Source organism: Diplodia corticola (assembly GCF_001883845.1).
Source record: "Diplodia corticola strain CBS 112549 chromosome Unknown scaffold12, whole genome shotgun sequence".
In the NCBI taxonomy this organism is placed as follows: Eukaryota; Fungi; Ascomycota; class Dothideomycetes; order Botryosphaeriales; family Botryosphaeriaceae; genus Diplodia; species Diplodia corticola.
In genome coordinates, this window is record NW_017971491.1 from 73,405 (window position 1) to 91,706 (window position 18,302).

An 18,302-nucleotide genomic window follows, 5' to 3' on the forward strand; every position below is an offset into this window, starting at 1 on the left:
TCTTTGCAGTTTACTACTATAGAGCGCGCTGTATGTCAGCAATGTTGTGTGGTTCTTGGTCGTCCGGGAGCATCTCCTGCCTGCCTCTCGCCAATTTAGGCGCCGCTAGGTTTCCTTTCTTTTCTTCTTTTCTACGCATTGGATGACAGCAGCCTGCAAGGGCAGAGGCTTGTGGTGGGCGTTGTTTTCCGGGGGGAAAGAGGCGCTGCGTAAGCGCGAGCGTTGCTCAGGTAGCCCTGCATCCTTGTGGGAGATAGGTCCGTGATATGCGCGACACACATATCTGCACCTTCCGTAGGATGCGCGTCTCGCCCTCTGCGCATGGCGATCACTCTTCACTCGCATGATGGGAGCGGGAAGAGAGCGGGAATGTCAGCAACGTTCGGGGGATGCATGTTCCATCCCATGCCGGACGATCATTAGCAGCAGCCGCGGAGAGCGTCCGCCGGCGTCGTATGTCGTCGTAGTCGTCGTCGCCGTCGGCAAAGCACGAGCACCATTCGGCGCCGTCTGTGAGGGATGAGATGACGTTTGAGGGGCGTCTTCTGGAGCGGCCCATTGCCCTGCTCTGCGCGCCGTATGGAATTTTTTTGACTTGTATTTTTTTTTCTTCCTTGAAACAACTGCCCTGGCGGAAACCCCGCTCTCTCTCCCGCGCGCGCTTTTGCTTGCTCGGCAATGCGAGACATGTGTAAGATGCATGCATGCATGCATGACGTGAGGCAGGGAAAAGGCTTGGGGGCCACGGCAACTGAAGGAGGAAGATGATGTACATGCATGTAGGCCACTCTTGTTCTTCACACGCATGGGCCGCTCTTCATCTCCCTTCTTTCGTCGTGACGTGAGACGCGTGGCTGCTGCGCGGAACGGCGGAAGCTGCTGCTGCTGCTGCTGCTGCCGGGCTGCGACGACGACGAACAGGAATGAAAGGCATTGTGACTGGATGCGGTAGTGGTGGTGCACACTGTCCGTGCAACGACCCACTAGCCAAATCCTATTTTCGTCAAAAACGCTTCTTCAATTTAATTCTGGCAGGGCAGAAGACAGCGAGCCACGTTGCGGGCATTGAAAGATTCCGGGATGGTGCCTCTACGAGTCTTCACTCTTCGGCGCCGAGACACCAATCCTTCCCGCCGCCGGGCGAGTCAGCGCATCTGGTCGAGGGGAGCAGAGGAAAGCAGAGAGCGAGATGAATGGGAACTGTGATATGGCCGAATCGAGCATGCTGCATATGCTGATTATCGCAACGGCGCCCGCGGGAGATTGAGCCGATCGGGCATCGTCGACGCGAATCCGACGAAGCAAGGAAAATCGGGGAACGGGCAGGCATCGGGGCAGCGGCGGCGCAACACCTCCTCCCACCCACGAGCCTGCGCATCTAGACTCCAGACCCTCGACACGGTCGAGGCGGGCGATGGGTTCTGCCGGCCCCGTCTCCGTACGTCCCTGCCGCGGGAGATGGCGCGGGTTGGCCGTCCCATCTCCGATCATCCGCAAGCGCTTTGCTCCACCCATCGAAGGAAGCGCGGCTAACCAGGGGCGAAGAGGGGGGGGCGGCGGCGGCGGCGGCGGCGCATCATCATCATCATCATCGTCATGGCCACTGCCACTGCCAACATCGGGCCAGGCTTGCCGCCTCGGCAGGCGGCAGCCCCGAGAAAGCCAGAGCACCAAACCGTGTTAGCCCGCAAAACGCGCAATCGGCGGGCCGGCGCCGAGGCGATGCAAAAAATGGATGGACGGGACACGCCCGAGCCTCTGCTGCCCCCATCCGCCCGGCCCCCACTCCGCGCCGCCTATCAATCCACCACCACCTGCTTCCGCCATCACGACTCGCGAAGCCCGTCGACGCTACCCGAGCTGCTGCTAGGCCCAGGGGGAGGGCATCGTGTCGACGGCCTCCAATATGCGTCCGGGGTCCGCAAGAGGGCAAGCCAGGTACACCTTGTCTCGGCCTCGCCTATTCCTGTCTCCTCTTTTTTTTTTTCCCTCTCGCCTGCCTTCAGCTCCCCCGGCCGCTAGTTTAGCCAACGCCCGTCTTCGCTCTCCTGAGAGGACGGCGTGGAATTTCCACCATTTTTCCCGCCAGTTTTTTTGCTGCTAAAGGCTTGGAGACCGGGGCATCCGGTGGATGATGATGATGATTACTTGGAGAGGGGAGGCGAGAGGGACCCTGTCAGGCAGGCCTCGGCTCCACGGCGTCGCCGAGTGGTTGGCGTTGCCCTTTTCTGAGCAGGGTTCCTTTCCCCGGCTGGCTACCTAGTTAGCATGAGCCTCCTCCTCCCGCCCCGGAAGGCAAGAGTAGTGACTGTCCACCTTTGTCTTCAGGCCTCCCCGTCGGCAACGGCCCCCATGTGGGTTTCAACTTTTGTGGGCGGGCTGGGTTCCCTGCCTCTGCTCTGCTGTTTCTTTCCATGCGCCTTGTCTTCACCCCTGCAGCCGATCAAAAGGCTATGCTCTGACCCTGTCTTTCCCTCGTCCTCTCACAAGAGCCACACGGTGCAGCAGCCGAAGCGGCCCTTTGCTGTCAGCACCCTACCGAAGCAGTGATGTGCGAGGAATCATGCCCTGCTTCGCCGGGTATGGTAGGAGCGCGGCGCGACGAGTCACGTCTGTGCCCATTGGATGCTGCTCCACCAAACACGCCCACGACGACGCGGATCAAGATGAAGAAGGGGAGGTCGGAAGCGTAAGCATCCGTGACACCCTCGTCCGGCTCACACAGCTGGCATTCCACGACGGCCAAAAAGAGAAAAACTGGGGACGTCTGTTGTCTCGACCTGGGCGGCTACAGCGGCAGCAGCGCCGCGGTTCCGCCGTCTCGCTCCCTTATTGATGAGGTGGCCTTTCCGACTGGTGCTCTGCGGGCAGCAATGATTTCTGAGGCGTTGCGGCCATGTGGAGCTCCAAGAGGGAGGGGAAAGGGTCTTGCAAGGCTTGCACTGTTCTCCTTAGTGCTCCCGCAGAAGGGTAGGATAGCATTTCGCTCGGAGATGAGGCACCCCGTTTGGCGGGTGTGCCTGGAACCAATCGAGCTTGCGTGAGAGCCTGTATCCATGTGCAGAAAATCTCCGAAGCCCATGACCCTTGTATGTGGGTATGAGGCAGCACGGTATGGCTGTAGCGACCTCTTCCGAAAGTGGTTGGCGCCACGACATGTGGATAGCAATGGGCTGATATCAAAATGAAGGACATCTCCATGCTTCATTGTTTTGCACAGGCAGATGTCTGTCTATGCTCCACCCCTACTGAATGTAACCTCAATCCGCTTGGCATCCCAAATGCTCCACTCCCAGCCCGGTAATGATGGTACGAATGCAATAAAAGCAAAGGTGGCTTGAAGCTGGAATAATTGCAGACCGGCTCCGGCCGCTGGCTCACTACCGTTCGTTGCTTGATCAACGTCAGGTGCAGGAAATCAGAAAAGATAGGAATCAGTTCAACACCAACAATATGCCGCCCGTTCACCCAGTGACCTTCTCGTCGCTCTTCTTGCTGCCCTTGCTTCTGACGCTCGACGTGGTACTCGAGCTCCTTTCCCTACTTATCTCATCGTTAATGGATCGTAATACCTGCTTCCCCTGCTCACTCTTACCCAAGCTTTGGACAAGCTTCGTGTTCTGATGCTGCAGTTCGCCAAGCTGTTCCTTCAGCAATCTGTTCTCGTGCTCTGCCATTTCCGCGCGCGACTTGAACTCGTCACGCTCACGCTGCACCCGAGTGACGACGTTCTTCTCTTCTTCCTTCTTCTTCCGCTGCTCCCGCTTCTGGGCCTCCTTGTCGCGTTTCGCCGCGAGCTTCTCCATCTCTCGCTGGTACTTCTCGACGGCCTTGCGCTTGTCCCGCTCCTCCCGCTCCGTGGCTTGCTGTTCGCGCGCTTGCTCCTTCTCCTTCATCTTCCGCATCTTCTCGTCCAGCGCGGCCCGCTTCGAGTCCAGCTTCTGCATCTCCCTCTCGTAGCGATTCTGAGCCGACTGGCTCCTCGTAAGGTCACTGCCAACGCTCTCGCCCGAAACGCGCCTGGGAGGCAAGGGTGGAGCCTGCTCATCGTCGCCGCCGGGGCCTCCGTTGGCGGTGGCCCATTGCTCGGCGGAAGCGAATGAGTTGAGGCTTTCGGTGTCGCTGACGCTGTCGGATCCTGAAGATGACGATGATGAGTCTTGGGGAGTGGGTTGGAGATACGAGGCCACCGATGTGGGAGCATAGCTTTGAATGCCATTCCCGACGGCATTCGAGAGGGTTGATAGAAAACCGTTGTTGTCCTTACCATTTTTGATGGCAGAGGGCTCGGTGAGCGGCAGGTCTGCAATGCTTGTGCCCACGCCGGCGAGCTGCGCGTTCCGTGATGCGGCAGAAAAGCTTGCTCTTGGTTGCGCCTCGTCTTCCGCTTGCAATGCCTCCTTGTCTACCGTGGGCGGTAGACCCTCCAGCTCAATCTTTTCTGGGTCTGGGAGGTCCTCCTTCGCACAGGCCCAGTCCAAGAACTTGCTCGTGTCTGCGACAATGGAGCCTGGAGTTCCACGGTCGATTAAAAATCTTGGTATTCCACCGCCTGGATCACTCCGTGTAATCATTATCCACTCGACCGGGTTGGTTTCCGGATCATCGGGGCTGGCTTCTTCCTTTCTTGTTATATCTCCATTTGTAGAGTTTGCGGGGGTAAGGGGTATCTCTCGAATCATCTCGATTGATTCATAATTGCCTCGTACGAGGTTGTTTCTAACGGGTGCTTCTGGGTGTTCGCACGGTATGGACACGATCATGTAGTGCCGAGGGATCTGATCCGCAGCGGCGTGATCATCCACATGTGGCTTGGACTTCTCGCTCAATGCATGATCGGACGTCAGGAGCATGGTGATGAATTCTCGCGGCGCCGTTGGTGCCGGGAACTTTGCGGATAGTTGCAGTACTGGCAACCAGAGCGGCTCGTTAGCAGTCGGCCAAAAGCATTGCTTTGCTGAGACGTACCTTCCAATTTCCCAAGGCCCTCGACAACTTGTCGCTCGAGCCGCTTGTCTCCACCAATGCCTCTGATGCTGCCGACTCCAGGCCCGCCTTCGACGGCCAAGCTCTCGGCAAACTCCTGTTGGAGAGCCCGTTTCCATTTGGAAAACCCCAGGCCCTCGTGCACGCTTCTCCTCGCAAACCACGAGCCGTATCTGTCCGCGCCGGCTAATTTGTACACGGAAATTCCTTGCGGATTGTTGCTGGCTTTGATCGGCTTGCCCCAGACCTGCTGGAGAGGCTCGAACGACGGGTCGAGAGGCGGGGAACGGGCGTCTGATACGGTCATCTCGGAGGCATTGTGGGCGCCGTTGACGTCGGATCGTTTGCGCTCGGAAGAGAGGAAGTCGGTGCCGCCGGGGACCTGGGGGACAGAGTTGACGATGGTCTCGCCATTCGCGAGGATGCCACGCATCCATGGCTGCAGGTCATCGAGGGGGACGTCGGAGGCGAAGTCCTTCGGTCTCAGGCAGCTGAGGGCGTCATGTAGCTGTGCGCCCGCCATGATGACGCGACTCTGGTATTGCGGAAGCGGCGGGCACTACGGGAGGCGGAGGGCGAGGCTCTTTGAGCAAGCGCCAGGGCCGGGACAGGTGATGTAATGAGAGACAGATGGACCTAGGCTCGGAAGCTCCAAAGTCCGAGTGGGAGCCAAGATGGCCCGGCGCGGATGAGGAAGGAGTCGGGGTCGGCGGGATCGCGTTTACCGCTCGTGCGAAGGCTGCAGCATGGCGGGGGCGGAGGGCTACTAGGTAAGGTGACCGGATCGTGGGCCGGGCTAAGAGATCGCACTGAGTGCAGCACGTTGCGCAGCAGGAGGAGCTCAGGGTCTTTTGTAAATCAGCCTAAGGCGCACGAAGCTTGCATCATGGGGAATCCATGCTGGCGGGAGGCGCGACGTCACCTCATGCCCCACGGACCAGCGTCAAGCCTCACCGCCGTGCGCTACCGCTCGCCGGCCTATCGCTAATTGTCATCCACGACGGACTCAGTCTTTCGCCAGCACCGCTACTGTTCGAGCGGGGGCATGGCCTACTGCCACACTGCTGCGCAATGTCGACGTCGCCAATCGCCCCTCATCGCCGCCACTTTATTGCCGTGCGAAAACCTGTATCTGCACCCGTGTCCCGGTTCATGACGCTGATCGGCGCGTACAACTACTTCACCTCATCTGAACGCTTTCAGGGACCAGATCTATGCTTGAAACCGCCCCACCTGCTTGCTCTGGATCCGCAGAGACAACGCCCGGAGACCCTTCTCCTGACCCCCGTCGGACCGACACAAATACGGCAATACGTATGCGTATCGATCCATTTGACGGCGCCATTTCCCTACGACCACGAGGATAACGGACGCACTACTCGCTAGAACCGGTATGTAGGCATCAAGCCTACGCATTGACCAAGATGAATGATTTCGTGGACTATAGAGTAAGGAGACGCTGCAAATGTCCAAAGCCAACGAGGGAATGGAGGCAATGTAATGACTGATATTTCAGCCCAGCAGCAGGCCCCAAGGAGTGAATGTGACCCGCACTTGAAGGATCGAAATTAGAGAGGGTGACAACAGGCTGCGGACGACATGAGACCTGAAGTCCGCAGAGGACGCTGCAATCTTTCCGCGTGGGTGGAATTGAATCCACCGCCGTGGGGTGGCCATATGCTTCAGGGTTGCCTGATCTGATTAAAGCTTCGACTTCTGCGCACTTCCACCGCTTCCAGACGGCCCGTTGTCATGGTCGGCGGGCTCGGTGTCCACCGTTTCTGCCTTCAGGCTGACTGGATCTCCGAGCATTGTCCTCTTGGCTGCATCACTCAAAGAGAAGGCAGTCGATCCGCCACGGGCTGAGGGATTTCCTCCGGTGGGCCAAGAGTTTGAGGTTTCGGCTTTGAGGGATATGGGGTCTCCCAGCTGAGACGGATTGCTTCCCTTCCCGTGCAGCTTCTCCGCAGCAAGCTGACGCAGCGGAGGCTGGGTCTGATGTTTCGAGAGGGGGGACGGAGGTGCCATCTTGCTGTCAGAAGGTCGACTTGGGAATGGACAAAACTTCCCTGGTGGCTCGGTAGAGTGAAGATGGTTTATAGATCCAACAGCGAGGATGAAGCAGCTGTCAAATACACCCAGATTTCAGCATTGGCTTTAGAGAAGGGACTGGACCGAGGTTACGCATCTAACTAAGGATCGATGACGTTGTGGATATGCTCAATGCGAATTAGGCACGTGAAAAAGGCTTGACTGCGCTACAAGATTGGGGCATACCAGCGCATTCACGGTCTTCATCCAGTGAGTGCGAGACGCATACGCATGTTTCCATCTCTATGTTTGCCGCTCTGCTTCGAAAGTGAACTATGGAGAGGCTAGCAGGCAACCACGCAAACAATTGCGGATGTCCGGACATTACAAAACGGCATTTCCGTCAGCAAACACGATCCGTACGTCGTACGCAATGCATGTTGTACAGTTGGTGTAGAACGGGCAGTGTGGAGCAACATCTTCTCCCCAAACCCGCACCTGCCCCGCTTGCTAGGTACGCATGGTGGCCCGGGCGTTCTTCACGTGACGAATCATCTAGCGTGTTTACTTCGTGACGCGCGTGTTTTCCGTCGCGATTACTCACAATCTCGTCACCTCCACACCCACAGCGCACCCTACGACGCTTATGCTCGCTGCATGCGTCGCTCAAGCCTCGACACCTGCCTCGTTCGTGGGATTTGAGACATTGGACCCTGCAACCGCGCTGACAACGGCTTCACCCTCGCGCTACTGTGTTACCGGCTGTGGAATGTGTCACCGCTCACGCACGGCCAAGCTCTTCAGCCACTCACCCGCTTCACCTGGATTAGTCACTCCGGAATAAGAAACACCCGCCGACTGCCGGTTGAGTCAACATGACTACCGTGGCGGCTTACGATGAATTGCGCGAAAAAGCGAAGGCGTTCAAGCCAAAAGATCCTCTGAAACCCACCAGGTATTGGGTCGCCGTCTTGCTCGAGGGTATCGAGCCTGCCCAGGTTTCTGAGCAGTCGAGTTTCCTATGGATCAAGGCCAATGGCAAGACCAAACTCGACGCCATCCACAATGAGTATCACAAAAGACACAATGACGCGGGGCCTGGCGACTTCCACCTGCAGCTGGGACCCACAGTGCTGGACAACACAGACAAGATGGCCGAGTTGAACAAATAGTAAGTATTTTGCAAAGCCGAGCTACTTAAGCGACACGAGTTGACCGTGCTTTGTAGCGAGGACAACTTAGTCGTCTTGTTACCGGTACGCACAACGTCTTCCGCTGCTTCACCCACGCATAATGGGATCGCGACGGCTTCGGCCGATTCGTCAGTTGGTCCAGTCGGGAACGAGTCGGTGCAAGCAAGGACTCCAGCTGTTCCACCTGCTTGTATACCCTCACCCACTGTAGCCCAAACACCCGATCGCTTGGTCAACCCTGGACCGGTGCAACACAGCACACCCGTTACTGCAATGGGTTTGGCAAGCGGATCCCAAAGACCAGCAATATCGGCACCACCGTCGGCATGCTTCATATACACGCCGCCGGTTGCTGCAAGCGCTTCAACTACCACTGCGCCGGCTCAACCTCCGCAGGGCGTATCGCAACCCTACAATCATGCCTGGTCTTCGCAACCGCAAGCACACTTCATGTCATCGCCTCTCGGGTCTCCACGCCCTGGTGGATCATGGTCTCCTTCGCCGTTTCTCCAGCACCAGCACCAGCAGCACCAGCATCATCATCATCATCATCATCATCGTCAACCAAGCTTGCCCTCACCATATGCCAATAACACCCCAAGTATCGCGAATGCTTCCCCTACCGCTCAAGGCTACTATAGTCCTTTGTCGAACTATCCATACGGTTCATCTTCAAAAGCCCCCTCTCCTACTGCAAGCTCTGTGAGCATAGGCCACCCACAACTGTCCGCGCAGGATCGTAGTGTGCCACCATCACCTGCAACGAATACGTTCATTCCCAATGAGCACGAGGTTTCCTTGAGTCCAGAGGAGGACACCGAGCCGGCGCCGCAAAATCCATTTCTGCAACAGTTATCATCGGAAACGGACCCTGAAAAGTTGGAGAAAGGTGTTGAGGAAGCTATGAACTTACTCGAAAAGCTCCAAGAATCCCTGGATGAAGGCCGGACTGCGAGTGACGACGCGGCACAGTGGCTACAACAGATCGAGGACCTGAAGAAGGAAGTCATTCGTAGCCGCACGGTCATAGGTGTTGTTGGAAATACTGGTGCCGGCAAGAGCAGCGTGATCAATGCCCTGCTTGATGAGGAGCGCCTCCTTCCTACGAACTGCATGCGTGCTTGCACCGCTGTTGTAACCGAACTGTCGTACAATGAGAGCGATGACGCCGAAGACCGCTACCGGGCAGCCGTGGAATTCATCAAGCCTGAGGAGTGGTACAAGGAATTGGAAATACTCTTTGAAGATCTCTTGACCAGTGAGGGCAACGTATCCAAAGAGGCCACCAGCAATCCCGACAGCGAAGCTGGCGTAGCATTGGCAAAGATACACGCTGTCTATCCGCATAGGACGAAGGAGTCGCTTGCTGCTGGCGGAATCGAGGCTTTAAAGCGCGACTCAAGTGTAAACAACATACTTGGGACGGTAAAACACATTGCCGACAGTGACAACGATAAGTTCTACAAGAAACTGCAGACTTATGTGGACAGTCAAGAGAAGAACACCGGCAAAAAGAAGGACAAGAAGGTCGTCACAAAGCACATGGAATACTGGCCGCTTATCAGGGTTGTCAAGATCTACACTAAGGCGCCTGCCTTGTCAACTGGTGCTGTCCTCGTTGATCTTCCTGGTGTTCACGACTCGAATGCAGCGCGAGCTGCTGTTGCCGATGGATATATGAAGCAGTGCACGGGTCTTTGGATCGTGGCCCCAATCACACGAGCTGTCGATGACAAGGCGGCCAAGTCACTTCTCGGCGATTCATTCAAACGACAGTTGAAACTGGACGGCACTTATGGGAACGTATCGTTCATATGCTCGAAGACGGACGACATATCCAATCAGGAAGCCGTCCAAAGTCTCGACCTGGACGAGACTGCTGAGAAGGCCTGGAAGGAGGCCGATGAGATGAGGAACCAGATCACCGAGCTCAAGACCCAGTTGGACGAGCATGCCGACGCCAAGCAGGCTTTCATTGACGCTATAGACGATTGCGACGACAAGCTCGAGGCCTGGGAGAAGCTTAGAGACCGCCTGCAAGATGGCAATACGGTCTATGCGCCGCGTGAGGCCAAGAAGCGAAAAAGAACGTCGGCCAAGTCCGGTCCAAAGAAAAAACGCCGTACGACCGGTTCAGACGACGATTACGCTGAAGAGGGATCAGATTCCCCAGGAGCGTCCTCCTCTGAGGCAGATTCTGAGGCAGACTCTGAAGAGGAATCAGAGGACCGACGAGCTCTTACCAGTGAAGAGATTGAAGCAAAGATTCAGGAACTTCGATCCCAGAAAAAGAACGCCAAGGCTCAACGTGAATCAATAGACTCGCAGCAGAAGATATTGAGGAAAGAGGTCAGGGCCTTCAACGAGAAGATTGCGGCAATTGACCACGAAATCAATGCGCTGTGCATCAAGGGGAGGAACGAGTACTCAAGGGGGGCTATCCAGCAGGATTTTGCTGCTGGAATCAAAGAGCTCGACCACGAAACCGCCCTGGAAGAAGACGAAGAAAACTTCGACCCTGAACGAGAGATTCGTGACTATGATGAAGTCGCTCGCTCGCTTCCGGTCTTCTGCATAAGCGCAAGGGCTTATCAGAAGCTTAGTGGTCGTCTCAAGAGGGACAAGGATGTGTCCGGATTCAGCGACATTATTGAGACAGAGATGCCACAGCTTCAGGCGCACTGCAAGAAGCTCACCGAAACTGGGCGTGCCGCAGCCGGACGGAGATTTCTCAACCACACTTCACAGCTTCTTAACTCGCTGTTCCTGTGGGCATCTAGTACGAGGAATGGCTCTCAACTCTCAACCCTCCAACGACAGAAGGAGGCTCGATTCCTAGAGTTTAAGCTAGTAGAGTTCCAGAAGGTGCGTCATTCTCCTACGTACAACCAAGCCTGCACGAGCACTAACGAAAATACAACATACAGGATCTCAGCAAAGTTGTTGATGAGACGCTATCCGATATCGCCGAGGCCCTGGCCCAGAACATTTACGACAAGTATGAACGCGCCATTACAAGCGCATCTGAAGCCAGCCTGCCGACAGCCGAAGGATGGGGCGCTCATCGAAGTCAAGGTGGCTTGTACTGGGCAACTTATCGCGCAACAGTCGTCAGGCACGGTGTATTCTCAGGGGCCGCTGGCCCTCGTGATTTCAATGAAGAGCTGTAAGTCCAAGTCGACAAGGTTGAACTACACCCGCTAACTCTCCAATAGAGCCAGACCGATGATAAAGCAGATAGCGACTGGCTGGGAGAGGGCCTTCCAACGTGCCCTTCCTGCGCAACTGGACAAGTTCAAGAAGAAGACACTGGAGGTCTTGACCACGTTCCATAACACGGTCACGAGACGAGCCAGTGAACTGGGTGTTAACGCGGCCACTGTTGCAGCGCTCAGTCGACAGCTCAACAGCTATCAGCCATTCCTCACGGGCCAGATCGAGGCTATCAAGATGATGATCACGACAGTCCAGAGAGAGGTGAACAGAGAATTCACACCAGTCATTGGTGCTGCGATGGAGCATGCGTACAACTCATGCATGGCGGAACGCGGGCCTGGACAATACATGCGCATGAAAGGGCACATGGCCGCACACGTGTCTCATAACCGTATGGCCATGTTCCAGAATGCATGTGATGCTGTCAGAGATCGGTTGAACGATTTGACTTCGAACATCAAGCTGGAGTTGGCAAGACGCGCCGAGGGCGTCCACTTAACCGCTCGAAGGGATTATATTCAGGTTCTTGGCAACCTTGGAACGGTTGCCGCTCCATCGCAGGCTCAGACTGACCTGAAAAACGACGTTGCGCATATTTTGGAGCGCAGTGAGGATTGCTTCCGCCGTCTCGTTGAGGGTGTGGATGAAGCTGGTGACGAAACTAGTCAGGACATGTCTCCGGATGAGCAACCTCATGAACTGAGCAGTACGCCACAAGCTGCACAAAAGGAGGAAGAGATGACATCCCCCACCCAAGCCTCGGAAAACCAAGATCGAGTATACGAGGATCCGGAGCACGGAAGCCCAAGTCTCGGATCGGGTACCCCAACGCAGTGCAAGATGGAAAACACTTTCGGGTCTGAGGATAAGGAGAACCCCGAAAACCAGTTCAACAAAGCTGGCGCCCAGCAGGAAAGCCCCAACACCGTGACCGCAGAGAGCGCTGTGCTCCAGTCTCTCAGCGACAACGTCTGATGGGGGTTTCTCTTGGACTTTACTTTCTTGCACAAAGTTTGGTTTCTGGCGTTGTGGCTTGGCTGGCTCGAACTCGAACTCGAAACTAGCAACACTTCGGGCAAAGCGAACGATACCCTCGGCTGTTTTCAGCTAACGACCATCAGCGTTGGGCCTCACAAAAAGGAGGAGCTCTGGGCGTTCTAACGGATTTTGGGAAGTTGTGACTTCTCATGGTGACAACCGGTGGATAGGTGACGGGGTAAATTTCATGGGCTAGGAACTTGGGGCGGGTCATGTGGATTAATCTCTTCTTTGCTTTCGGTCCTTGTTTTTCGAATTGTCTTCTTTCACTTCGTAGTCTTTCGTTTCAGTCTTGATCTGACATAAAGTTGCTTGAGCGGTTAACGGGAATGAATCCATATGAGATGTTGTTATGCTGTCTCACTTGAATAGTAGTTCATCACTCGCGTCTACGTCGGTATACTTGTTCCAACCGCTCACACAAAGGATTGCCGTAGGTCAAGCTTCTTAGTAACCCACTTGCTATGGCGGAAGCCCACGTGGTCCCTTTGCATGTTGTGCGTGTACGAAATCATGATGCAAACCAGACCACATGTATTACCGGAGAAATGGCCCCGGACGTGACAGGGGCAGGAAGAAGCAGAAGTCGGGTGTTGAATCCGAACGAATAAAATCGGCCACGAGTTTCCTTCCTCACGCCGGGGGACAGCAACTAAAAATGAGCAAGCAAAGCGAAGAAGCCTGCGACAGAATGCATACACAACGGGGAAACCCTCTCCGTCCCCTCAAGCAAGACCTGCCTCATTCGCAGCAAGATGCACCTCACCGTTCTCCCCTTCTTTTTTCGGAAAGCCGTTGTGGGCAAGTAACACGAAACGGTAGCACCGGCGCAGCACTCACCCACCCTCATTCAACGTACGGCTCGCAACTTCGAACGAAGCGGAGTTGCCTTCCGCGCTCGGTGCGACCTATCAGACGATGCCTTTCCCTAGCCCCTCTTCCGTCTCCTCCCCCTTTTTTTACCTACCTTCGTTTTCGCTTCCGTTTCTGTCGTTTGCGCGTCGGCAGAGGTATCCGATTCGCCCGCGGCCGTGGCTTGGCGTTAGTTTAGTAAGTTCGTAACACGACCGGATGGGCCCTTGGCGAGACGGATAGCCTGTTCCGCACGCCCGGCGGCGCCATGCGTGGATGCTGGGCTGCGGTTGTCGTGTTCCGTGCCTCCGTGTTGTCTTACTGGTGGCGGCGGTGGCGGCGGTGGCGTGTGCTGGTCTGCAAGAAGCTCTCGCGACCTGAGACGTCCGTCGTGCATGAGCGCAACCACATACCTACCGGTAGCGAAGTCGCGTCTTGCCTTTGACCAACACTGCAAACGAGGTCGGCTCCATAGGCCATACACAGTAGTAAGAAATGGCCCTCGTTTCTCGCCATCCGTAGCCTATTCTATAGTACATACAGCATTCAATCCTCAACGCCGTTGCCATCCGGGATGAACCATCATCCATCATGTATAACCCAGAGAGCCCGACCCTCTCATGCTATTCGTATCCCACTTCCGTCCACGTTCTCTACACCCCAGCACTCTTCCCCCTCTCCGCCAATCTACTTCCCCGAGCCTCCCACCAACTTCCAAGCCTCCTGATCCGCCTTCTTCAACCCCTCGCCCACGGTGGCAGCGAGGCCCTTGACCGTGCCCCACACGCCGCCTTCCTCCCTCTCCCTCGCCGCCGCGGCCTCCAACGCCGCTCTCTGCGCCGCCGTTCCGTCAGGGTACTGGTTCCTAAGACACAGATAAAAGAACTCGGCGTCAGCACTCCATATGTCTCTCTCTCTCTCCTACTCATGCTCGCGAAAGAAAAAAAGGAGCGGGGTTGGGAGGGGGGGGGGGGGGGGAGAAAAAAAAAGAGAGATCCCACATACTGCACATAACCCGGCGGATGCTCCAAGCTCGCCGTGCTCGACCCCCGCGTCCTCGTCGTCGTCGTCTGCCCGCCATCCCCAACCACCGCCCCGAAATTGATCGTCGTTGGCGCACCACCAGCGCCATTGCCATTGCTACCGTATAATTGCTGCTGCGGCGAGCCGCTCTCCGTCGAATGCGTCGCCGCCGCGTTCGCGCCCGGCGCCGGGATGCTGAATTGCGGCGGCATCATCGTCACCGTCTCCGTCACCGTCTTTGTGACCGAGGGTGGCGACGTCGCGCTGCTGTTGCTGCTGCTACCGGTGGGTGCGGGGACGGGCGCGGCGCCGGGCTGGGGCGGCGGTGGTGGTGCAGCGTCTTGTTGTTGTTGCTGGTGCGCTGTTGCCGCTGCTGCTGAGGGGGGAGGGACTGGCGCGGCGCCGGGTTGAGGGGGTGGAGGCGCTGCTGGGTCGAAGGCGGCGGGGGCGGCGGGGGCGGCGGTGGTCGTGGCGGTGGTGCGGGTCGGGGTGGGCTGCGGCTGTTGGTTGTTGCCGCCTGCTGCGGTTTGCGGTGTTGTGCCGTCTGGCTTTGCGGCGGTCTGGGGGTTGATCGGCGCGTCCGAGAAGATGGGGATTGGAGGCATGGCTGTTGTTGTTGTTGTTGTTGTTGTTGTTGTTGTTGTTGCTGTGCGAATCGGAATGGTGGTGTGATTGATGTTGGGCAGCAGAAAGAAAAGAGGTGCTGAGTGGATTGGTGGGATGGGTGAGGATGTTGTTTGCCTTTATGTATGTGCAGGAGTCGCGGCAAGGATGCAAGGACAGATGTTTGGCGCAGCAGGACCGCAAGCTGGAGCTCGTTGCCTTTGCAAGCCTGATGACGTCACGTGAAGCTTTCCCCAAAGCGGGCCGCCGATCCCAAGACTGCCTTTACCCCAGCGCATCATCACTGAAAGGAGGCGGCTCGGGAGATGCAAGGAGCACACGGTGAAGACGATTCGACAACGGGATTACGCAACTCACCGTGCCTCAACCACCCCGCCGGGCGGGCCTAGGATTTTGATCCATGGTTGAGGCTCGAAACCCTGTTTGTTATTGAAATCTGGCTACTTCAACACCTTCACCAAGCATCGTGATCATCGAGCGTAACGAAAAACACGATCGAATTCTATGCCGATATTTTCTCCCGCTGCCATCCTCTGAACACCTCCTGCCGATGAGAATACACCATCTAACGACGGAAGTGACCAGTGTGCAAATTGGAAATCAAGGAAATCAGAGCAAGTCAAGCCAGCGAGGTGCGCAAGGTACAAAGAAGAAAATTTGCCGGGTAAAGTACAAAATGCTTGGAAAGCAGGGATATCAGAAACCGCTCCCAGCTTTGTTTTCTTTCGTGACCAGAACAAGCTCAGGCTTGATCTTACTCTATCCACTCCATCTCCATCCCCCCTGCGTCGTCCCCTCCCCAGTATTAAGGTATGCCCCTCTCGTTCGCTTTCGAAGGAGAGTGCATTTAGCCGGAACCACCCTTGAACTTCTTGCCGAAGAGGATGAGCTGGACCTGATCGTAGATGGACAGGACACCAGCGCCGGCAACACCACGGAGGATGTTGGCACCGGCACCCTTGAACAGGGACTTGAAGCCCTCGTTGGCAATGATCTGCTTGGCAGCATCCAGGGAAGACTTGTACTTGACGGCCTGCACAATCGGTCAGCACCAGTCTGCTAATCATCAACTCGGGGCATTGCTGATACATACCTCACCAGAAGTCATCATCATACGACGACGGACGGTGTCAAGAGGGTAGGAAGCGATACCGGCACCGGTGGTGACGGTCCAGCCGAGAAGGAAGGAGGCAAGGAAGTTACCCTCAAGAGGACCAACGAGGACGACGGGCTTGATCGAGTCGTACATGCCGAAGTAGAGACCACGGTAGACGATGATACCAGCGACAGAGGGACCGAAACCACGGTAGAGACCGGCAATACCGTCGGTGGCGAGGGTCTTCTTGTAGACGTCGATGAGACCGTTGAACTGGCGGTCACCACCACCGGCCTTGGTAGACTTGGCATCGTTGGCAAGACGGGTACGGGCGTAGTCGAGGGAGTAGACGAAGAGGAGCGAAGTGGCACCGGCAGCACCACCAGAGGCAAGGTTGCCCATCATCCACTTGGCGTAACCATCACGCTCCTTCTTGAAGGCGAACATCGACTTGTAGGTGTCACGGAAGGCGAAGTTCAGGGCCTGGGTGGGGAAGTAACGGATGACGTTGGCGGTGTTACCACGCCACAGGGAGACGACACCCTCCTGGGCGGTGGTACGCTTGAAGCAGTCGGCGATACCGTTGTACTTCCTGTCGAGACGGCCGGCACGGATCATCTCATCCTGTTGGAGACGGTATTAGCGCACGGTCTAGGGGACGTCGGCTCTGCAGAAAGAGCTAAGAGCCGACGATGAAGCAGTCGATACAGGCGATGAGTGTGCCCGACCGACGGGGAAGCCGTACCTGGTTCTGGACAAGGAGCTTGATACGCTCGATGGGAGCGGCGGCGGTCTTCGAGACGGCGGCGGAGACACCACCCACTGTAGATAAGCAGTCAGCGATCGAAGTTCCAACGCAAAATTTGCAGCCTCCATCACAAATTCATCGCCGGTGCCAATGGCATCGATAACGCATCTGTGATGGATGGCCGGGGGGAGAACGTACTCAAGAAGTCGACAACGAATCCCTGTTGTGATTATGTTAGTGAGGTTCATCGAAGAGCCAACTCCGCAACAACTTGGACAGGTTGCAGCATCCACAGCGCCGTCATCGCAGTCGACGCGGCAGGCGTTGCGAGCGATGCGGCAGATGGTGCAAGCGCCGTCCAAGGTGAGCGTCGATGCGAGGAGGTCGTCAGTGATGACTTACGGGCATGCCGAAAGCGCTCTGTTATCTTCTGTTAGCCGCAGCTCCAATTCGGGGGACAAACGCGCATCGTCGCGTTGCGACAGCGGCATCGGGCAGACGTACCTTGTCGGACTGAACAACTTCGCCTTCCTTTGCCATTGTGCCGGTTGATCAATGAAACCAATCGGAAAGGGATGAGGGGAGATGGATGGAGAAGAGAGTGTTCGAAAGGATTGAGAGCATAAATAAGGGCGGCGGTCGACGGCGAAAACTTCGCTTGACCGCGCTACAGCACAAGCGGCTAGCGCGCCAAGCGTCGGGTTTACACGGGTGTGGGTGCCCTCCAGCAACGCCAGCTGCCGGCCGCCCATCCACTACCAGCTCTCCTGCCGCCGACCCGCCAGCCTCAAGGGCTCGCTGTGCTCACGCGCCAGTGCAGCCCGCCCAATGCCGCTGCCAATTGGATTCGTCTGAGCCCGCCCTGCACTCCAGAGCCGCGCAGCAGGGCGAGGCACCGAGGCTGCCCCCACGGCCGCCAGCACGCCAGCACGCTTGCCGACCCTCCAGCCCGCGTGTCCTGATGCGCCCAAGCGTCGTCGGCCCCGGTTTTCTCCCGCACCGCCCGCAATTCTCTGCGCCCGCCCGTCGGACGCCAGACCCTTCCGAGGCACATGCTGACGCCCGCAGAAACCGCCGCCAAATTTTTTTCGAAGCCCTGGAACTCTATCCGCCGTCACTCGCTCACCGCATAGGGGCTCCTAGCGCGAGGCTGACGCCGTCGCGGACCGTGGCGCTGAGGTTGGCCGCGGCGTGCTGCACCATGCGCGTGCACCCAACGCAGGCACGCACGCACCGCTGCAGCCAAAGAGCTGTGCGACCCCGACCCAAACATTGCTCGAGATCTGGAAGCTCCCCAGATCTGCCCAGCCCACCAGAGCCCTTCCCCAGGCACGTCATTTCGAAGCCGGCCTGCCGGTCTCAGGTCAGGAGAGAAACCCATTTTTCCATCACGTGTCCTCCTTCTAGATTCGCCTGGGGCAGGTCGTGGTGCTGTAGTGATCTACGTCTGAGCAGACAAGCTTTTAATCGAGCCGCCTAATGGAAGGCTGTCTGT

General features: G+C 56.9%; 5 protein-coding genes across 5 annotated transcripts; 1 reads left to right on the forward strand and 4 right to left on the reverse strand.

The window, feature by feature from the left end:
* Positions 1-3,464: 3,464 nt before the first annotated feature.
* On the reverse strand, positions 3,465-5,509 carry BKCO1_1200023 (reticulocyte-binding protein 2 protein; the record flags this gene model as incomplete). Its single annotated transcript, XM_020270693.1, has 2 exons — positions 3,465-4,909; positions 4,969-5,509. 2 exons carry the CDS (start codon positions 5,507-5,509, stop codon positions 3,465-3,467), a joined length of 1,986 nt encoding a protein of 661 aa, XP_020132465.1.
* A 1,178-nt stretch (positions 5,510-6,687) lies between these two features.
* BKCO1_1200024 (uncharacterized protein) lies at positions 6,688-7,014 on the reverse strand (the record flags this gene model as incomplete). The annotated part of the gene is made up of 1 exon (XM_020270694.1): positions 6,688-7,014. The coding sequence occupies one exon, from the start codon at positions 7,012-7,014 to the stop codon at positions 6,688-6,690; it is 327 nt and encodes a 108-aa protein (XP_020132470.1).
* An 878-nt stretch (positions 7,015-7,892) lies between these two features.
* Positions 7,893-12,401, forward strand: BKCO1_1200025 (tat pathway signal sequence protein; the record flags this gene model as incomplete). Its single annotated transcript, XM_020270695.1, has 4 exons — positions 7,893-8,188; positions 8,246-11,075; positions 11,138-11,376; positions 11,426-12,401. The coding sequence occupies 4 exons, from the start codon at positions 7,893-7,895 to the stop codon at positions 12,399-12,401; spliced, it is 4,341 nt and encodes a 1,446-aa protein (XP_020132471.1).
* Positions 12,402-14,003: 1,602 nt separating this feature from the next.
* On the reverse strand, positions 14,004-14,944 carry BKCO1_1200026 (uncharacterized protein; the record flags this gene model as incomplete). The annotated part of the gene is made up of 2 exons (XM_020270696.1): positions 14,004-14,181; positions 14,322-14,944. The coding sequence occupies 2 exons, from the start codon at positions 14,942-14,944 to the stop codon at positions 14,004-14,006; spliced, it is 801 nt and encodes a 266-aa protein (XP_020132468.1).
* An 866-nt stretch (positions 14,945-15,810) lies between these two features.
* Positions 15,811-17,347, reverse strand: BKCO1_1200027 (adp atp carrier protein; the record flags this gene model as incomplete). Its single annotated transcript, XM_020270697.1, has 6 exons — positions 15,811-15,996; positions 16,057-16,683; positions 16,805-16,881; positions 17,006-17,027; positions 17,210-17,227; positions 17,312-17,347. 6 exons carry the CDS (start codon positions 17,345-17,347, stop codon positions 15,811-15,813), a joined length of 966 nt encoding a protein of 321 aa, XP_020132469.1.
* Positions 17,348-18,302: the final 955 nt, after the last annotated feature.